General features: G+C 39.4%; 1 protein-coding gene and 1 long non-coding RNA gene across 5 annotated transcripts in view; one reads left to right on the top strand and one right to left on the bottom strand.

Annotated features, from left to right (window-relative positions):
- The window catches only part of LOC116569062, a 161,512-nt gene that overhangs the window by 18,136 nt on the left and 124,583 nt on the right, over positions 1-18,793 (top strand). The gene's annotated exons all lie outside the window — the stretch shown is intronic.
- Positions 120-18,793, bottom strand: part of LOC116569060 (probable G-protein coupled receptor 141) — a 51,602-nt gene continuing 32,928 nt past the window's right edge. For 2 of the 4 annotated variants that reach the window (XM_032305026.1, XM_032305023.1), the window contains one exon: positions 120-1,838. In XM_032305026.1, the coding sequence (XP_032160917.1) occupies positions 919-1,824 (906 nt within the window). In that variant the 5' untranslated portion in view covers positions 1,825-1,838 and the 3' untranslated portion in view covers positions 120-918. Of the gene's footprint in view, positions 1,839-6,924; positions 7,054-9,629; positions 9,714-18,793 lie in introns of those variants that run through there. The other 2 variants (XM_032305024.1, XM_032305025.1) reach the window with 2 other exon arrangements.

The following is an 18,793-nucleotide window of genomic DNA, read 5'->3' on the forward strand; positions in this document are numbered from 1 at the left end:
AAGGTAAATCTAAATTAACTGGCCTAAGACATGTAAAGATTTTTCAAAAAGCGGAAAGGGAAAAATGTAATCACTTCCCTCAGGAACTCATTTTCGTGCCTGGCAGCATATTGGTCAGGAACTTATCGTTTCACCCTTATTTAGTAAGATTGAAATGATCTTAGTTACATTGTTATTAATTTAGTTACATTATTACATTATAGATTATTTAGTAACATTTTAGTTACATTGTTTAGTTTAGTAAGATTTAAATGATTTTTAGAGTTATTGAGGATGTTGATCCCATGTCCTTAAACTTGACCTCTCAACTAATCTGGATAACCTTGTTAAAGCAGAAGGTCATAAGGACATGTTTCTCTTTAGATAAGTAACTTCCCACCAAAATTATGATAATCTAGAAAAGTTTCTTCCTGATCTCCCCCTTTATCTTGTTTGTCAGGGTGGGAGTTGAATAGATATCTTATCTCATCAGCAAACTGGTGTTTGTATCTTTGGGGCTGATTTATTGCCAGGGCTCATTTACCTCAGGTTAAGTGGAATGAAAAGAACTAGAGGGCTGAATCTAATCCAAAGCCCAAATAAGGTCATGTTTCAAACTGATGAAACTAAACTAAGCTGGTAAAGCTCAGAAACCATTAGACCTATGGTGCCCAGATGGGCCAAGTAGACTTTTTATATAGGAAAATAATGCAGTATTGCAACTCCAGGTGGACTGAACATCACTAGTTTTTCTATATGCATCATTTAGAGGTTGTAGGGATTAAATAAGGACTGGAATGAACGCTCTGACATTTTATAGTCCTTTTGATTGGCTGCATTACGGCATGGCTTTAATCAAGTAATGAAATAACCCTTCCTACCTCTCTATGCCCATTACTACTCCCAGTATAAAAGAGTTCTGAATACTGAAGTTTGTGGCTAACGGCACAAGAGGCAATTCCGTAGGTCAATTATCTTTTGCTTACAGCGGCTTCCTCCAAGAACAAAGAGCAACAAATCAAAGCAGCTAATTGCTGTTACACTCAAGAAGATTTCATTATAAAATGCAGCAGTATCATTACAGTCACGTGAGTGTGCCACCGTGTACAAGTAATAGATCCTAAAGAAGTGGTAGGGAAGGAAGCAAACAAAGATGACTCCTATAAAAAATAGGTTTTTCAGCTGGGCCCAGAACTCCTGGTGGGATAGTAAGGAGTGGCCTAGCTTCCGCACCATTGACATGATGATGAAGATCTGGAAGACGAGGAGAACCACTGCAGTGGCTATGACAGCAGTAACTATCATATAGTTGATAACTCGCACATATACACGATCAAGCTCTTTGTGGAATTTGAAACAGTGTTGCTCGTCATACACCTGGTGAGTTCCATACTGAGACGCAAACACAGGTACCACGATGACAATCACCAGCAGCCACATGCCGGTACTGGCAGCCACGGCGTGCAGCTTTCTGTAGAATTCCACTTTGTCCTTGTGCTTGAAGAAGATGAGGTACCGAATGACCAAGATCACCACGTAGAACAGGAACGTGAGGTACATATGGATGTGTAGCATGGCACTCACAAATTTGCAGAAGGGCAGCCCAAATATCCAAGTTTGCTTGATGAGGTATGTCAAGCGAAAAGGCACTGTCAGCAGAAAAACGCTGTGGACCACCACCAGGTTAACAACTGCTGTGGTAGTTACAGATCGGGTGTTCATATTCACCAGCAGGAACAAAATGGAGATGACGCCCGCCAGCCCTCCAATGAGTACAAGGAAGTAGAGCCTGGTTAAATGGGGTGTCAGTATAGGACTGCAGGATGAAACATTGTGGTGAGCCATACTTCAGAAGTCACCTGGAAGAGACAAAACACCAATGTAACTGACAAATTTCCAGAGCTTTGTTCTTATCTCCTTCTTAGCACTAGCAATGTGATTTTGTCATTTATCTATTTACATGATGTAAACTTTATGTATCTTAAGAATAAAGACTATGTCATATGCATATCTGTATAATTGAGACTGAAAACATAGTCAGTTATTGATTCTGAAGCATTAATAAGTTAAAGACCTCATCGAGAGGCCCCCAGAGACACGTGTGTGTGTGTGTGTGTGTGTGTGTGTGAGAGAGAGATTGTGTGTTTGTGTTTGTGTGTTTGTACATACGTAGTCAAAACAGTTTGCCTAGGGATGCCTGGGTGGCTCAGTGGGACTGCCCTCAGCTCAAGTCATGGTCCCAGGGTGCTCTCTCTCTCAAATAAATAAAATCTTTTAAAAAACAGTTTGCATAAAACTAGATTGCAGACCATATGAAGCTGATATATGGATACTAGTACTGCGACAGCCAGTGGGGGGGGGGGACTATGACATGGAAGGAAAGTCGGATGTGTGTATTAAGTACACAAAATTTTTTTTAAGTGTGATTCTAATTCTCTAATTCCTTTCAACTCATCAGCAAATGATTTAAGAATATACATAACTCATTTAGAATACTGATTAATTTGGCCAAAGAAAATTAGCTAAGCAACAATCAATAGGAGTGTATATTTGAATTTCTTGTCATAGTTTTGTTTTCATCTAGCAGTGAGACCTTGGCTAAGTTTTCATGGGTCCCACTGAAAATGCAGCACATCTCCCAATTCTCCTATTCCCACACCCTCAAATTCATAAAAGAGCCGCTATCGTTTTTCCTCTGGAAATATCCTTTCCCTAAATAGTCTTGGTCCCTTCTAACTTATTATCCACATTCTAATTTATTATTTATTAAGTGAAAGATTTAGTAATCTTTTAATTACACTGATCAAATCCTTTCATTTTCTTATTTAAATCCCTTCAGTGACTTTCCATTTCTTTTACAATTAAAAAATCCTTCCATGTCTAGAATGTTCTGGGTCATAGCAAAATCTGATCCCTTGAGACCAGATTCAAGAAATATTGTAGAGGTGGGGCACCTGGGTGGCTCAGTCAGTTGAGCATCTCACTTTGTTTGACTGGGTCATGGTCTTAGAGTCCTGGAATCAAACAACGCATCTAGCCCCACATTGAGCCCAGAATCGGGTTCCGTGCTCAGTGTGGGGAGTCTGCTTGTTCCTTTGCCTACCCCAACTCATCCTCCCTCTCTTTAATGAATAAAATCTTAAAAAAAAAAAAAGAGGGAGAATCTAGAGGTGAAATTAACAGAATTCAATGGATTGTGTATGGGGAAACAAAGGGAAAGAAGGTATCTCAGTCACTCGTAGATTTCTAACTTCAGCAATTGTGGGATCAGAAATCTGCTTACTGACAACAGGGAGGCTGAGGATCTAATTTGAGGAAGAACAGTAGTTGAATTATATTCGTGGTACCTTTGTAACACATTTGCAATTAGTTTTACTTACTTCATGAATGTCTCTTCATATAATCAAAATTACCCAGCAACAAAAATGAATCACTGATGAATCACAAAAGCATTATACTTGCATACATGTAAATCACGTATTCTCAAAAGTGTGTTCTTGAGGTGTGAAAAAACCCCTCAATTTCTATGTTTAAAACATATACATAAGTACATAAACAGACAGAGTATATCTGTGGTATTAAAATTTCATAAGGAGGGGGAAAACAGGGAACAAATGGCTTAAAAAGGCTCTTTATGAGGGAGATAATTTTAAAAGTTAAGAAACATTGTGCTAAATAAAAGATGCTAGCCACTAAAAACTACATATTGTATAATTTCTTTTTCTAGAAAATCAAAATTACTGAGACAGAAGATCAGTCTAGCCCAGGGCCTACATTGCAGGGGAAGGGATTGACTTCAAAGGGATATGGGAGAATTTATGGAGGGATGGACTGTTTTATATCATGTTGATTACAATTCTAGTTATTTGTCAAATTGCACACTTAAAATTGTTGAATTTTCTTGCATATAACTTACTTCTTGATAAAACTAATTAAAAAAAATATATAATAACCTGACCCCAGGGAAGCCCTGCTTTTGTGGGCATGGAATAGAAGTTCCATATGACCCACTTAAAAGATTGCTTCATGTTATATATAATGTCTAATCTCTGTATTTGTCTATTATTTTCCCCTTTGAAAAGTAGTTCTCCTAAGTAAACATGTAGTTATATTGTGTTTGTATCTGAATTAGGGGTGAATGTGCCATCATAAGTTCTGTCCACCATTTTCTCTAGCTATTGAACTAGAATCTGGACTGACTTCTGAAAGAAAAAGGTATAATCAGTTGCATATCATCTGTCTCAAATCCTCTTTCATTCTTATAAACTGCTGTGATCTCTCTGTAACAACCAAGCCTGGTTCCAGACATTCCAAGATACTTTGTAAGATATTACAGAATATAGATACCTTCCGCTTAAACCAGCTAAAGCAGACAACTTGCAATTAACAACCTGTTCAGAAGTAACATGGTGGTTTTTGTTTTTATTTTTGTTTTGTTGTTGTTTTTTAGGGGGGCTGCACATGTACATGTAGAGTTAGGGCAGAGAGAGAGAGAGAATCTTAAGCTGGTTCCACACTCAGCATGGAGCCAAAGTGGGGCTCAAGATGACCTTGAGATCATGACCTGAGCTGAAATCAAGAGTCAAATGCTTAACCAACGGAGCCAACCAGGTGCCCCAATTATTTTTTAATAATGGAAAGGGTGAAATAGTGGTGAAAAACCACCTTGACTTTATTAAACGTATTCTTGATATAGCCCCTTTGGATCTAATCCAGTAACTGATGTCAGATCCCAGAAATAAACTATAGACCCAGAGCAAACTCTCCTAAGGGAGCGGAACTGTCTTCCTATTTCTCCATGAACCACCTTGCCTTGGCAGGGTTCTCTTCTTTGTGACTAACCCCTGAAGCTCAGCAAACTGGATGCAAATTCAGTTTCCCTCTGTGCTCTTTGATTGCCCTGCTTAAAATCCTTTTTTAGTTCCTTTGGCACCCACCATGTCTTATAAGCCCTTTGCAATCTAACCCCAACTTCTGTTTCAAGGTATCCCTTGAAGGTAGCCCACCACTACCTCCATTTCCTCACCCTCATCCTTTGCCCTGGATTTATAGACCTTCATACCTTTCCTACAATATTATTTTTCAAACCTCTGGGTTTCTTCTCTCTATAGAAACCAAATGTACAGCTAGACACTGAGGCTGAAGTCCAAATTCTATGATAAATGATTTTATGTCTCTTAAAAAACTTCCCCTGGTCTCCCATTGTCTCTTAGAGATGTGTAAACTTCTTAGTGTGCCATGCTAGATCCTTCCTACTGGCTTTTGTAATTCTCTGTCTAGCCTCTCTGCCACCAGAGCACCAAGACTCCCCCATCCTGCCTGAATGATTTCTTCATTATTCTGTTCTGACCTCAGCCTAGGTACTGCAGAGCTTCTCAGCTTAGCCTGTGGTTTGGCTGGGGGCTATTTGTCTGTGTCTTGGCAGTTTCCTTCCCAATGCTTTGCCCATAAACTTGCTTGGGCCTCAGTGGTCATTGACCCTGGCCCTAGGACGATCTTAATATCAGATGTGAGGCATGGAAGTGGCTTCTGTAGTTGTTTTATAAGGAATCCATGGTAGAGCCAACAACAGAGACCAGTCTACAAAGTGAGAGTCCTAAGAAATTTGTAGAGTCCTACCAAATGGCAGTAAGCAGTCCATGTCCTCATGAGTGCATAATACCTTAGGTCCCTTATTTCTAAACAGAAAAGTAGCTATAATCGACTTGGGATTTTTCATTTTGTTATTAAATAAGTCATGTCATTGCATCTTCTGTATAGCACACAGTGAAAATTCTAAGACAAACAAAACACATCCCTGCATTTAAATCTCTTTTTGTCTGATAAGGGAGGAAGAGGTAAATAAATTATTTACAACATCTATAGGTACATAAAAAATGCCAAAATAATTCAGAAAGGGGAATAATTAAAAGACAGTGGAGAGTGAACACATCAGAATGTAGTGGCAATAGAGTAATTCTTGGGCACATAACTGGTGCTGGAACTTAAAGGATGCTTTGAAGTTCCAGATGCAGAGAAGGAGAGATAGAGTACTCCAGGTATAGACAAGTTGGAGAAAAAGTATGGATGCATGTTCAGAGAATTACCTATAGTTTTATATACCTGGAACATTAGGTAAAGGAGTAGAACACAGGTGAATGTCTGTAGATGTAGATGAAATGTGCCAAATACATAGCATGTTGCCACTCTGAGGATTTCTTATTTTATCCTGAAAATTATAAGAGATGCAAATTTTAAAATATAAAATGCCATTTAGTATTTCAATTTCAAAAGCTGTGTTTAGGTTTTACTGCAGAAAAGATCAGAGGAGGGCAAGATATGCCATTAGCAGGCTATTGTGCTGATTAAGTTTAAATATCATAAAGATTGGTGCAAGTTGGTACTACTTCAGGGAATTTGCCCCCAAAGTAAACAAAATCAAAGACTCTCAGCTTGGAGAAACCAAAAAATGTGAATTTAAATTGTTGATGAAAATTAAGAATGGTCACTTGGTGAGTAGAAATTGGTATGGCTTATAAATTATAAGAAGGGAAAATGAAATTCAGTAAAGCCAATAAATCTAAGCAAAAGAAGAAGGAAAAAGTAAAGCAAACTAAGAAACATGGTAAATATATAAATTTAAAAAGGAAACAAGTCCAGACACATCTGAAATCATAATCGATATACACTATAGTGTTCCTTTCTCAGATTACTTAAAAGAGGAACTGCATGCATCTCTGTGAATATACTAAAACTGACTGAATTGTACAATTTAAAATAGTGAATTTTGTGGTTTAGGGATCATATCTCAATAAAGTCATTAATTAGAAAAAGAAATTATCTGAACTGAGCCTCATTATTGACTGAGAATAATTATTGACAAGACAAAAGAATGAAGAAAGAGTCAGTGGTGCTAAGCAATGGACTGCTTTCCGGTTGGGAGCAGAGGAAAGAAGTGTCACTCACAGGTCCCTGGTTAGACAGCTCAGTGGCCACAGTGCCAGTGGAGGACCCGGCCAGGCCCATGATAAAAGGCCTGGTCCCTTTGACCTTACGCTTTATTCTTCTTTGCTTCCCACTCCATTCCTTCATTCACTCCTCCTGCTGCACTCTGAACAGATGGGACTGTGGGCAGATTCATTCAGTATGAGAGAACAAGCACTACCCCAGTCATTTTCTTCTTAGCACTTATCACTCTTATCTCAGTTTTTCCCCATGTTTCATACCCATCCTTTCCCCCTGAAATGAAGCCAGAAATTAGCTAAATAGCTCACCCTTCTCCCTTCTTTAGTCCCAGGTACCTCTGAATTTATGCTTTCTTATCAACAGTGAGCATGTCTATTCAACACAGTTTGCTGGTAATGATAGCTGCCCTGCCTCCATTCTTGGCACTATGATGGAAATTTCACATACATTACTTATAATCCTCCCAAGAAGTCTAGGGCATGGGTACTTTTTATTGCAAATATCAGATGAAGAAATGGAGCCTCAGGGGGTGACTCAGTTGGCTAAGCAGCCGATTCTTGATTCTGGCTCAAGTAGTGATCTCAGGGTCCTGGGATCAAGCCCTACCCAGGGCTCTGCACTCAGGAGGCAGTCGGGTTGAGCGTTCTCTCCCTCTCCCTCTGCCCTTACCCCTGTGCATGCGCTTTCTCTCACTCTCAAATAAATCTAGGAAGAAAGAAAGAGAGAAGAGAAAGAAGAGGAAGGAATGAAGGAAGGAAGGACAGATGGAAAAGGAAAGGAAAGAAAGGAAAGGAAAGGAAAAAAGAAAGGGAAAGGGAAAAAAGGAAGGAAGGAAGAAAATAAAAGAAATTTGAGACTCAAGAGAGTTAAGTAACTTTCCCAAGGTCACTCAGCTGAGATGTGGCAGCATGGAAGCCCAGATACGGAGTGTCACTTCACTGGGTTGCAGTAGTACAGAAGTCCTCCTGGACAAAAAAGTGGACATTCCATGTCTGCTTTGTTTTGCCAGTGCACTTGTGTGTGTCTCGTGACCAGAATATTTAAAGACAATTAAATGAATACTAGCAGAAGACTTAGAGAAGTAATTAAAATAGGTCCACCCCATGTTCTCTAAAGTCAATAAATGTTTGAGAATCAGTTCATCAGATTGCAATAAAATAGAAAAAAAAACTGCATTAAAATTTAACTACCAAGGGACGCCTGGGTGGCTCAGTTGGTTAAGCAGCTGCCTTCGGCTCAGGTGATGATCCCAGCGTCCTGGGATCGAGTCCCACATCAGGCTCCTTGCTCAGCAGGGAGCCTGCTTCTCCCTCTGCCTCTGCCTGCCATTCTGTCTGCCTGTGCTCGCTCTCCCCCCCCCCCCCCGATAAATAAATAAAATCTTTAAAAAAAAAAATTTAACTACCAAAATTTAATTTGTCCTAAAGTCAGATTCTTGAGCCCCTTTCTTAATTCCTTTTCGCTTTTTGAACTATTAAGTCCTCAACCTCCCCCCACCTTTTTGAGATTGAAAATCATACTGAGAGATTGTTATGGTAGGTCTTGGCCAGCTGCTCAACCCCAGAGAGATCTGTCCCAGGAAAGACCATCTGTAGCTATTGATAGGCACAAGGGGCTGGTATCTCCAAGTGTCTGCTGCCCTTCATCCAGGAGTCTCTGGATAAAGAGCTGAACAGCTGGGGCACAGCCCTCTTCTAGGAGTGCGAGGCTCGAGTCATGCCAATCTTGCCTCTGACTGCTCTTTTGCTGGTTCACCCCCCAGCCTCCCTAGATTTTGAGCCTCCCTGAACCCCATCTACTTCTCCTCGTTTTGGCACCCCTTTCTTTCACTCAATGCCCTCTATTTATTTTGTTGTAGCTTTCTGATCATTGACCCTCCCAGGACCAGTCAGCTTCTCAGATACTGGTTCCAGCCTGACTCGCAAGTTCTCTAGGGTCTGCTTCCTCAATTATTCCCATTGGTTCCTGTTCCTAAGGGCTGCTCCTACCTCTCTTCATCCTTGACTTATTTCTAATGGAATCCCTGGAGGGATTCAAGCTTTGCCTTATGCAAAGTTTATTTCAAAGTGCATTCCCTGTCCTGTCCTACAGAGGCTGAAATAGTGCCCTACTGAAATCCCCAGAGTAGGTCAGTTTCCCATCTAATCCTCAGCTTCTTTGTTCTTGGTTTGCTATCCAGCTGCCCCTGAACTGCACATTCTAACCATGGCCAAGGTAAGCTCAAAGATTAGATGGTTTATGCCCTTCTTACAACAGTGACTCATGACTCTCTGATATATGTGGCAAAGGGTAAGTTTCAATATTTTTGAAGAGAGGAACTAAGCCATTAGGAGCATTTTAGTCCTTTACACAGGAAGATGAGGACCAGTTTGTCTATTAAACAGAGGGTAAAATCCACATTAAAGAAGAAGAAGCTACTAAGAATTCTGGATGAAGGAAGAGGCACCAGATATCCAAATATGGATCAGAAAACTCCTTGGCAGATTGTTGTTCAGAAAATTCATCACTGAATCTGATGGTCAAATTATGATTGATAACCAATCTTGAGATTCTGTGATTTACCAAAGACATGGGTTTTGCTGTCATCTTTTACTCCATCTCTTTGCTCCTGCACACTTCCACCTTAGGCTCAAACGACGGAACTACCTACAATAGTCCTGGTTGCCAAGCAGCCAAAGGCATTTCTTGTGGGCTTTCTGATTCACATTTCATCTTCTTAAAGCTACCCGGTACCAAATCAGCAGCTTCTCTGGATTCTATCCACAGAATTAACTTCAGTCTTGAAGGGCCTTAAAATAGAATATTCAAAAAGGACTTAGACCTTAAAGTTCCAAGACTGTCTGAAAGGGAAAGGTGGCATTCGCTGGAGATCTCAAACTGGTGTCATTGACTTGCCTTAAATATCTTCCCCTGGATGATGTTTTTTCATCTCAGATGACATGCCAGTATTGCTATTAATGTTCCATATTTATTTATTTATAGCTACAACTGCTATGTACAATGAGAGCAGAAATGCCTTGTCTTTCCCATATTTTCTGAGTGGGATGGTGTAGTGGAATTGAATGGTGGCTAACCCCCAAAGATAGATATCTAAATCTTAATCTTCCAAACCTATGAGTGTGTTTTTTTTTTTTTAAAGACTTTATTTATTTACTTGAGAAAGAATGAGATTGAGAGAGAGAGAGAGTGCACACAAGTAAGGTGAAGGCCAGAAGGAGAAGCAGACTCCCTGCCAAGCAGGGAGCGCAATGTGGGGCTCGATCCCAGGACTCAGGGATTATGACCTGAGCCAAAGGCAGACACTTAACCAACTGAGTCACCGAGGGGCCCGGAGTGTGATTTTATTTGATAAAAGAATCTTTGTAGGGGCGCCTCGGTGGCTCAGTGGGTTAAGCCTCTGCCTTCGGCTCAGGTCCTGGGATCAAGCCCCACATCAGGCTCTCTGCTCAGCAGGGAGCCTGCTTCCCTTCCTCTCTCTCTGCCTGCCTCTCTGCCTGCTTTGATCTCTCTCTGTCAAATAAATAAATTTAAAAAAAAATCTTAAAAAAAATTTTTTTTAAAAAAGAATCTTTGTAGATGTAATTGGGGATCTCAAGATGAGATTATCCATGTGGGCCCTACATCCAATGATTATAGTACTTAAAAAAGACATGCAGTGGAGAAGCTGGAGAAGAGGAAACGTCTTTGTGAAGACAGAGGGAGAAAAGTAGTAGAAGTCCCTGTTTACAAATAGTAAAGCTTATTCTTCATGTCCCTGTAATGTCTCCCACAAAACCTATCAGGAAAACCTAAAATAGAAGAGTTTTGTGAATCTGAACTCTGCTTGAGGTATTGTATCTCCAAATTCCATGCTTTGAGTGGGCATTTGAAACTTAAAACCTTGAAGTATTTTCATATTCTCTATCACCCTTATTATCTCAGAAGAATCCACACTTATGTGGATGAGGTTCTAGAGTCAATTCCTCTCTCATTCCTGTTTAGGGCAAATGTCATGTTTCCTTTGCCTAAGAGAGGCTTTGTCAAGAATTTCCATGAATGCGCATTGTCCTTCCATTTACTTCCCATCAAGGCTCATCAGCAGAAATGAATTTCTAACTCTCATTTTCTCCAAAACTTTTATTTTATCCCAAATCACCATTCCCTTTCTTCATAACATTTAATACAATGTCTTAACTGTAAATGTGCCTGTTATTTTGTATATTGATTGATCTTTCCCCTCACTAGACAGGAATCTCCCATGAGGGCAGCGATCATGACTATTAGTCTCTTACTAGAATGACACTAGATCCGTAGTAAACATGGAATATTTTGTTGAATATTTGTTGAACTTAAGGCTTCTCATTTCCCTTACTAGGTATAACCTTTTAATGATGGCAACTTTCAACTTTCGATTTCATCTCAAAGAGAAGAAGCAATACATTGCAAAGCTATGAGAGCAAAGACCTATTTCCTGGTGTATTTTACCTTTAAACAACTTTATCTGAGATGTATATGTTTTTCCAAGAGGTGTATAAAGATTATATAGTAATGAATGAGCAGTAAAAATAAAACATCATCCTGCCCTCAAGCAGCTTATCATCTATAAAGGAAGGAGACATATGTAGTAGATATACATGAAGGTAGAAGGAGAGAGTGTCTTGAGAGCAGAGTAGTGAGAGAACAAGCCAAAGTGGGAGAAGGAGAAACCCAGAAAGGCTTCACAGGAGAGGCTGCTTTTGAAATGGAATTAAAGGATAGAAAGGGTTTCGTAGACAGAGTAAGGGAGAGAAGGAGAAAATAGGAAATGTCCAGAGATGGACTCATATGAGCCATGAAAGACAGACAACAAACTTGGAAAGGTTTGTTTAATGAACAGCACCGTTGTCTTCATTACAGCCTGAGCACATCGATCAGCAAATGTACAAACTCTGTGTAGACTTTAATTATCTAGGCCTGGTTGTTCAGAGAGGTCCTCAATCTACTTAATTAGGGGAGAAGGAAGGTGACATATATTTGTATTTCTCTTTTTATTGGTTCTATTTTAGACCATATGCTCTAGACTAGAGGAAAGAAACATAGCTTTTCCCTTTCATAGATTTGAAAGCAGCTTCTCCTTCTCACGAGGCCTCAATCTACATTTTCTGGTCACATTCCCTGCTCAGGGTTTCTCTGTGTTTAAGAAATGACATAGATGTTAACCATAGTCAGACACATAATTAGGAAGGTGCCTCTAGAACCAGACACCCCATGGTTTGGACATGTCCTTATTCCCTTTGAATCACATCCACCATGGAAAATGGAGACTCACTGGCTAGGGAGCCTTCCACAAATCTTCTGGAGCACCTTATATAGGGCTAGACTCTAGTAAATGTTTATAACACCCTGGGCCCTATGGGAAGCACTTTATCAATCTCCAGTCTATAAGGGAAGGCCTTCACTTTAATGTTTGGATACATGGCTTGAGTTCAACAACTTTACATCCTCTTTTATAACATATGAGATACAAGCAAATAAGTAAAGTTGAGATTTCATTCAGAAATAGAAATTCTTGGGGCGTCTGAGTGGTTCAGTCAGTCAAGCATCCAGCTCTTGATTTTGCCTCAGGTCATGATATTAGGGTTGTGAGATCAAGCCTTGCTTTGGGCTCTGCACCAGACATGGAGTCTGTTTAAGATTCTCTCTCTCCTTCTCCCTCTGACCCTCTCCACCCACTGCTCATGCTCACTTGCTTGCTCTCTCCTTAAAAAAAAAAAAAAAAAAAAAGGAAAGAAAAGAAAAGAAAAATTCTTAAGAAGGGAACTATTTAAACAAAGAAATATAATTTGCAGTACACTGGCTTTCTGAACAGTAGAACTAATTCACTAAAGAATACAGAATTTACTACTTTTCAGCCAACAAGAAATTATACTTTCATCCACATGCTTATTTTTTGACCATCTTTATTAAGAAACAAATCCCAAATAAAACAGTGAAATAGGGTAATATTTTTTCTTCAGGGTGCTACATTTCTACCAAAGCCCTGGCTATTATTTATTCTAATCTTTGTGTTCATCCTATTCTCTAAAAAAGCTTATTTTTTCCTGTATCCTGATTTCTCCCAGCAACATATCACACATGGCCAACTCGTCCTTTATGTTCTAAGTCATGTTCCAAGTCTTTCGAGAATTTTCTGTTATTCCTCCAGGAAAGTAATTTTCTTTCCCACCTTTTACTGCTTTTGTTTCTTATCATTTAAAGTTTTATTCTAGTTATTAATTTAGTTCCTCCCTCCCCATAATAAACATATAGACACCTCAGGAGGGAATTACGTTTAATTTTTTTTATAGTCTTCCCCATGGTCCTTAGGAAGACAGTTTGTTGTCTACATGATTCATTGAAAGAATGAATAATGTGGATGGTTGCATTTGCCTGCCGCCTGAAATTCTAGTTCTGCCTTCCCGAAAACCCACCTTTTCCATTTCAGAATCTTTGTCATTCTGAAGAAGTTGACTGCATATCCAACTCCAAAGATGGGACTCTATAATCCTAGTCTAAGGTTAACTAAACTGAACATTTCATTCCCTAAATCACACCTAATCACAGTTATTGGTTCAAGACGGATATATGACCCAAGATGGTCCAGTTGGAAAGAATTTCAGGACTCTTTCTCTTTTTTTAAATTTACTTTTTTGTTTAAATATTTAAAATTTTTTTCACATAATTTAGTTTTTTTTTTTTTTAAATATTTATTTATTTGAGAGAGAGAGAGAGAACATGTGGAGGGGCAAAGGGAGAGGAAGAGAAACAGTCTCCTACCTGCGCACAGAGCCGACATGATCCTGAGATCATGACCTGAGCCAAAATTAAGAGTTGGTTGCTTAACCACCTGAACCACCTAGGCCCCCCAAGAACTTCTGGACTCTTTCTGGGAACGCTGGGCAAAAGAAAATTATCTTGTTTTAGAGGGTGGATTATGTAGATTTGAAACTTAGAAGTTCTGCAGTCAACGTATATGTTGATACTGCTTGGCAACAGACACGTTTAAGTATCTAATGTAGGAAATATGTTCTAATAGAAAAGAACCAGAGGAAATATCCAAATTTTGAGCCCATCAGTGTATGATAACAACAACATAAAAGTTAGAGTCCTCTTCAGTTTGCATTAATAAAAATGCCATTATTTCCTCATCTGTAATATGGGACCAATAAAGAGACAAATTATGTAAAGCACCCAGCATGGGGCTAGACACTGTGCAGCTACCCCATAAATCTCAATCTCTCATTCTTTTCCTCCACATCTAGAAGTCTTTTAAAAAAAATAAAAATTAAAAAAAAACTGAAATACATCAATAATGAAAAATTCTTGTAATAACATGTTTTGAAGAACTTGGGGTAAGATAAATAATGCTCAGGAAAGAAACCTCATCTTTTAGCATTCATGAGGATAAAACTAACCCAAATCAGGACTCACTGAGTTTTGCGAAACTCCTAATGCTTGAGACAGAGATAAATGGCAAGCCACTGCAAATAAGGTAACAACTTACATCCTGTTTCTACACATCAGAGGAACCAACCATGGCGCAACATTACTTGCTACAAAAATGGCAGATCAAAGTGTGCCTGTGTGGCTCAGTGGGTTAAGCCTCTGCCTTCCACTCAGGTCATGGTCTCAGGGTCCTGGGATCAAGCCCCCACGTTGGGCTCTCTGCTCAGCGGGGAGCCTGCTTCCTCCTCTCTCTCTGTCTGCCTCTCTGCCTAGTTGTGTTCTCTGTCTGTCAAATAAATAAATAAAATCTTTTTTAAAAATTGGCAGATCAAAGCACAAAGAAAAGTAAATTCTTGATTCCTTGGACTACATCTGTACATTAAAAAAATGTTCATTGGAAATTGATTTCTTCGAGATTATTTGGGTAAATTCATGTTTTCTTGGCTTCTTTTTGGATTATTCTATAACTTGAATGTTTAAGAAGTTATGTAACCAGCAATTAGTTACCAAGAGTTCCAAGTTATTGAAGAATCCTGTTATAAATCTTACACTCTAGAACTTAGTAAGACTGCATAGTAACTCTCTTCTCACAAGATATTTTTAATTATTTTATTGTAATTCAAGGACTACCGTTCTTTTGTTTAGATTCTCCTAGAGCCTTATGGAAAATACAGTCCTTTGGAGTCAAGTTAACTGGCTAGTTCTATTACCAAAAATGCACATTGTCATTCTTGCAATTGCTGTGATTAAGTGTAGTCATTTAAGTGATGTAAGAGAAAAATAGCCTGAGCCTCAGTCCCAGCTCTGCCACTTATTAAATACTGTATAAATCTCTTTTTAGTTCAAAGTATTAGCCCTCTCAGTATTAAAGAGGATAATAATACATGTCCTGCCACACTCGTGGTCTCTCAGAGAATAGAAAGTGTCCCCACCAACATTTGCCACCAAAACAATGGCATAAAACCTACTCCTCACTGTATCTCAGAGGAAAATCTAGAAATCCAGGTCTGGGGTAGGTGGTAGGGGGTTGGATATGGGGACTGAAACAAGAGCCATGCAGAAAATAATAGGAAAACTATTGGTTTTGCAGCTGAATACAACCATATTTGAATTCTGATGCTATTACCAATTTCATCTTTAAGCTATTTATTCAATCTCCCTGAGCTCAGTTCCCTGTTTGTATAATAGAAATTATACTATCAATATTACAGAATTGTTAAACGAGACAACAAAGAGTCTTGCATTAGGAAATTGTTAATAAATGGTTGCTGAAATCACACAGCACGTTTAATTTACACTGAAAGTTTCAGTCATGTAAATATATACTTTGAGCCATGAATTGGAGGTTATTTAGCATCAAGAGAGCATGTCTTGAAGATGGCATATACTTAGAGTGATGGAGAGCATTTGAGGCTATAGCGTTGGGAACTTTCATTGACTAATAAGGCTCTACACAGACAAGTGTAACATTGGCACCATGTGGAAAGCAGAAAAAATTTAGAGAATCTAAACAGCAAAAAAGGAAGAGAAATCTAAACAAGAGATCCTTGGATACATTAGCTGAAGTATTTCTTAACAGCTTACCCATAGGAAAGTATTATAGATTAGGATCAGAATCTAATGGTATTTTATCTGAATTTTCTTATATGTATAATATTTAATTTAACTGATAACACACACACACACATATATATATATACTCACATATATATATATATGTGTGTGTGTGTATGTGTTTATTTATTTATTTATTTATGGCAGGGGCATTATTTGCCTAATTCTTCACTCTCCCATCCCATGTGCACACCCTTTGACATGTGACCTTGCAATCCTTCCTACTGCAGGAACAGGAACAGCCTGTATTTCTAGCCCCCTTGACTTTATGTTTGGGCAGGTGATGTGTTTTGGCAAATAGGCTAAGGTTAAAGCCCAAGTGTGCCAGTTTTGAGCTTAGACCATAAGAGGCAGTATTTCTGCATATTACCTGTGCCTTTGCCATTACCATGAAAAGAATGTGCTGGGCTAGCCCCTCATCCCAGGAGGAGGATGAAAATACATAGAGTGGAACTAAACCATCCAAAAGAGCCCAGCTTCAGTCAGCAGACACCAGATGAGGGAGCAAGCTGAACCAAGATCTGCAGAGCCGCCCCACTAAGCCTAGAGCAACTGGCTGACTCTTAGCCAACACATAGGTCCATAAAGATAAACAATTGCTTTTTTATGTTACTGAGTCTTGGGAATGGCTTATTACACAGCATTTTGCCAGCCGTAGCTAACTGAATCCACTATTCTTAAGAGGTATCTTGTTTTTTAAGGCAGTGTCCCTATCTGCTGACTCATTGCCATCAGAAGGGATGGCAAACAGTGGTTTGCTATCTTTCAGGTATCAAATATGTTTTTTTTAATCCTTTGATTTATGACTTGATACATTATCTAGAGAAGCAGAGAAAGGTGGAATGAAGAATGAATGGCGTATAGTTTTTATGGTCCAAACAAAGATAGTATCAAGTGTGCAAAATTGATCACCCTATTACCCTTTTCATTTTTGTGTTTCCCATGCTTTTTAGTACCTATCTTACCCACTCCCCAAGGTAGAACAAGTGAGTAATCTGAGACTCGAAATTACCAGTACTAACCCTTAGGTCCTTCTCCTCCATACAATAGCATATGCACAGGCCTAGTGAATATGGCCGTTAGATAAGCCATTGGTATCAAGGGGACTACAGGCAGGAACTCAGTTATTCCTCTCTTATGTCCCAAAGCCTGTAGAATCTTGTGACACAAAGCTTCTGGAAACTTGAATAAGGGGACCTTATTATAACATAAGGTAGTTATTCTGAGATTGCTGAGTTGTTATGAAGTGAAAGTATTTATCCTGCTTTTTGGGCTATCTGTCGTCAGTTTTTACCATACCCAGAGGGCTGAGATTTCCAAACCTCTGACACTTCTGGCTGCATTTAATCAAATGTTGAGGCTATTATTCAGGTAAATCCTATATCATTTATCTGGAGTTGGGAATTTGCATCTCTAAGACACCTAGTTTTCTAGATCACTCCTTGTTCAAGAATGTCTAAACATATCCTGCAGAAAGTATTTAGAGCAAAAAAAAGGGATACAGGCAGAAGCTGTGAGATTTCAGAGGTTTCCTACAATAGGAGACTCACATAAAATTTCTGGTGGTGTTTAAACCAGGCTTAAATTGAAATCAGTGGCTTAATTTGCCAGCAGAGGTAGAATTTTTTTTTTTTTTAAAGAATCTGATTTTTAAAAGGAGGAGTTAACCTAGAGGAATTAATCTGTCATGAGAATTTGAAGACACCAAGTGAACTGGGGGAGGAAAACTACTGAGCCAACTCACAGTTTACCTGCTCCGCATCCCATGATTTCATTTTTGCAGCACGTGTTCACAGTGCTTTTCCAGAGAGCTCACAGTGAGTTCTTCTGTGCTCTTAATAGATCTGTAGCCAAGAAGATGCTCAATTTGGCCATTTATCAGGAAAGCTCTAGATCGGTGCCCCTCAAGGTTCGTCCATGCACCGGCAGCATTGACTTCACCAGGGACCCCCACCCGGACCGACTAAATCAGAATCTCTGGACTGAGGCTCAGTGATCAATTTTTAAACAAGTCCTCCAGAGGATCCTTGACCATATTAATATTTGAGAACCACTGGCTTAATTCACCCTGAGCAAGTCACCTCTCTGTCCTTGAGATATCTGTTCACAAAATGAAGGGGCCCTCTTGGATGATGGAGCTAGAGCCTTTGGAGCTCTGTCAGGATCATTCTCTCCCCCTTCTTCATTTTTTTCCCATTTTGATTCATGACTGACCCAGTATAAAAGAAGATTTTTGAGAGCCAGATCATATGGTAAGCTATCCCCACTCTCCCCCTAAAGAAACTAAGACACCAGTAGTTACAATAAATATATGGAATATTTGATTAAGCAGACACGGAATTCTGAAACTGAGGCGGAAAAAATAATCATCCAGCTAAATACCTAGTAAACAGCAATTGAAATGTGTAAGCAAAACAAAAATACCTTCTTGTTACATCCTAGCTCTGTCCAGAAATAATGACCTTCACAATGACAGTAACCATCCCTGACATCCAGATTGTGGGCTTTAAATATAATTTCCTCTTAGGAGGAGCCAGACCTACCTGCTGGAGAAAAATGAGGGAGAGGAAAGGCCTCTAGGTTTTAAAAGATGTTATAAACAGAGCAACAAAGTGAATGTAGAGGCCCTGTTTGGAACCCAACTCAAGAAACCAACTGAAGGGGCGCCTGAGTGGCTCAGTTGGTTAAGCAACTGCCTTTTGCTCAGGTCATGATCCTAGAGTCCTGGGATTGAGTCCTGCGTTGGGCTCCCTGCTCTGTAGGGAGTCTGCTTTTCCCTCTGGCCCTCTCTCCTCTCAAGCTCTCTCTCTCA

Source organism: Mustela erminea, chromosome 11 (genome assembly GCF_009829155.1).
Source record: "Mustela erminea isolate mMusErm1 chromosome 11, mMusErm1.Pri, whole genome shotgun sequence".
Lineage (NCBI taxonomy): Eukaryota > Metazoa > Chordata > Mammalia > Carnivora > Mustelidae > Mustela > Mustela erminea.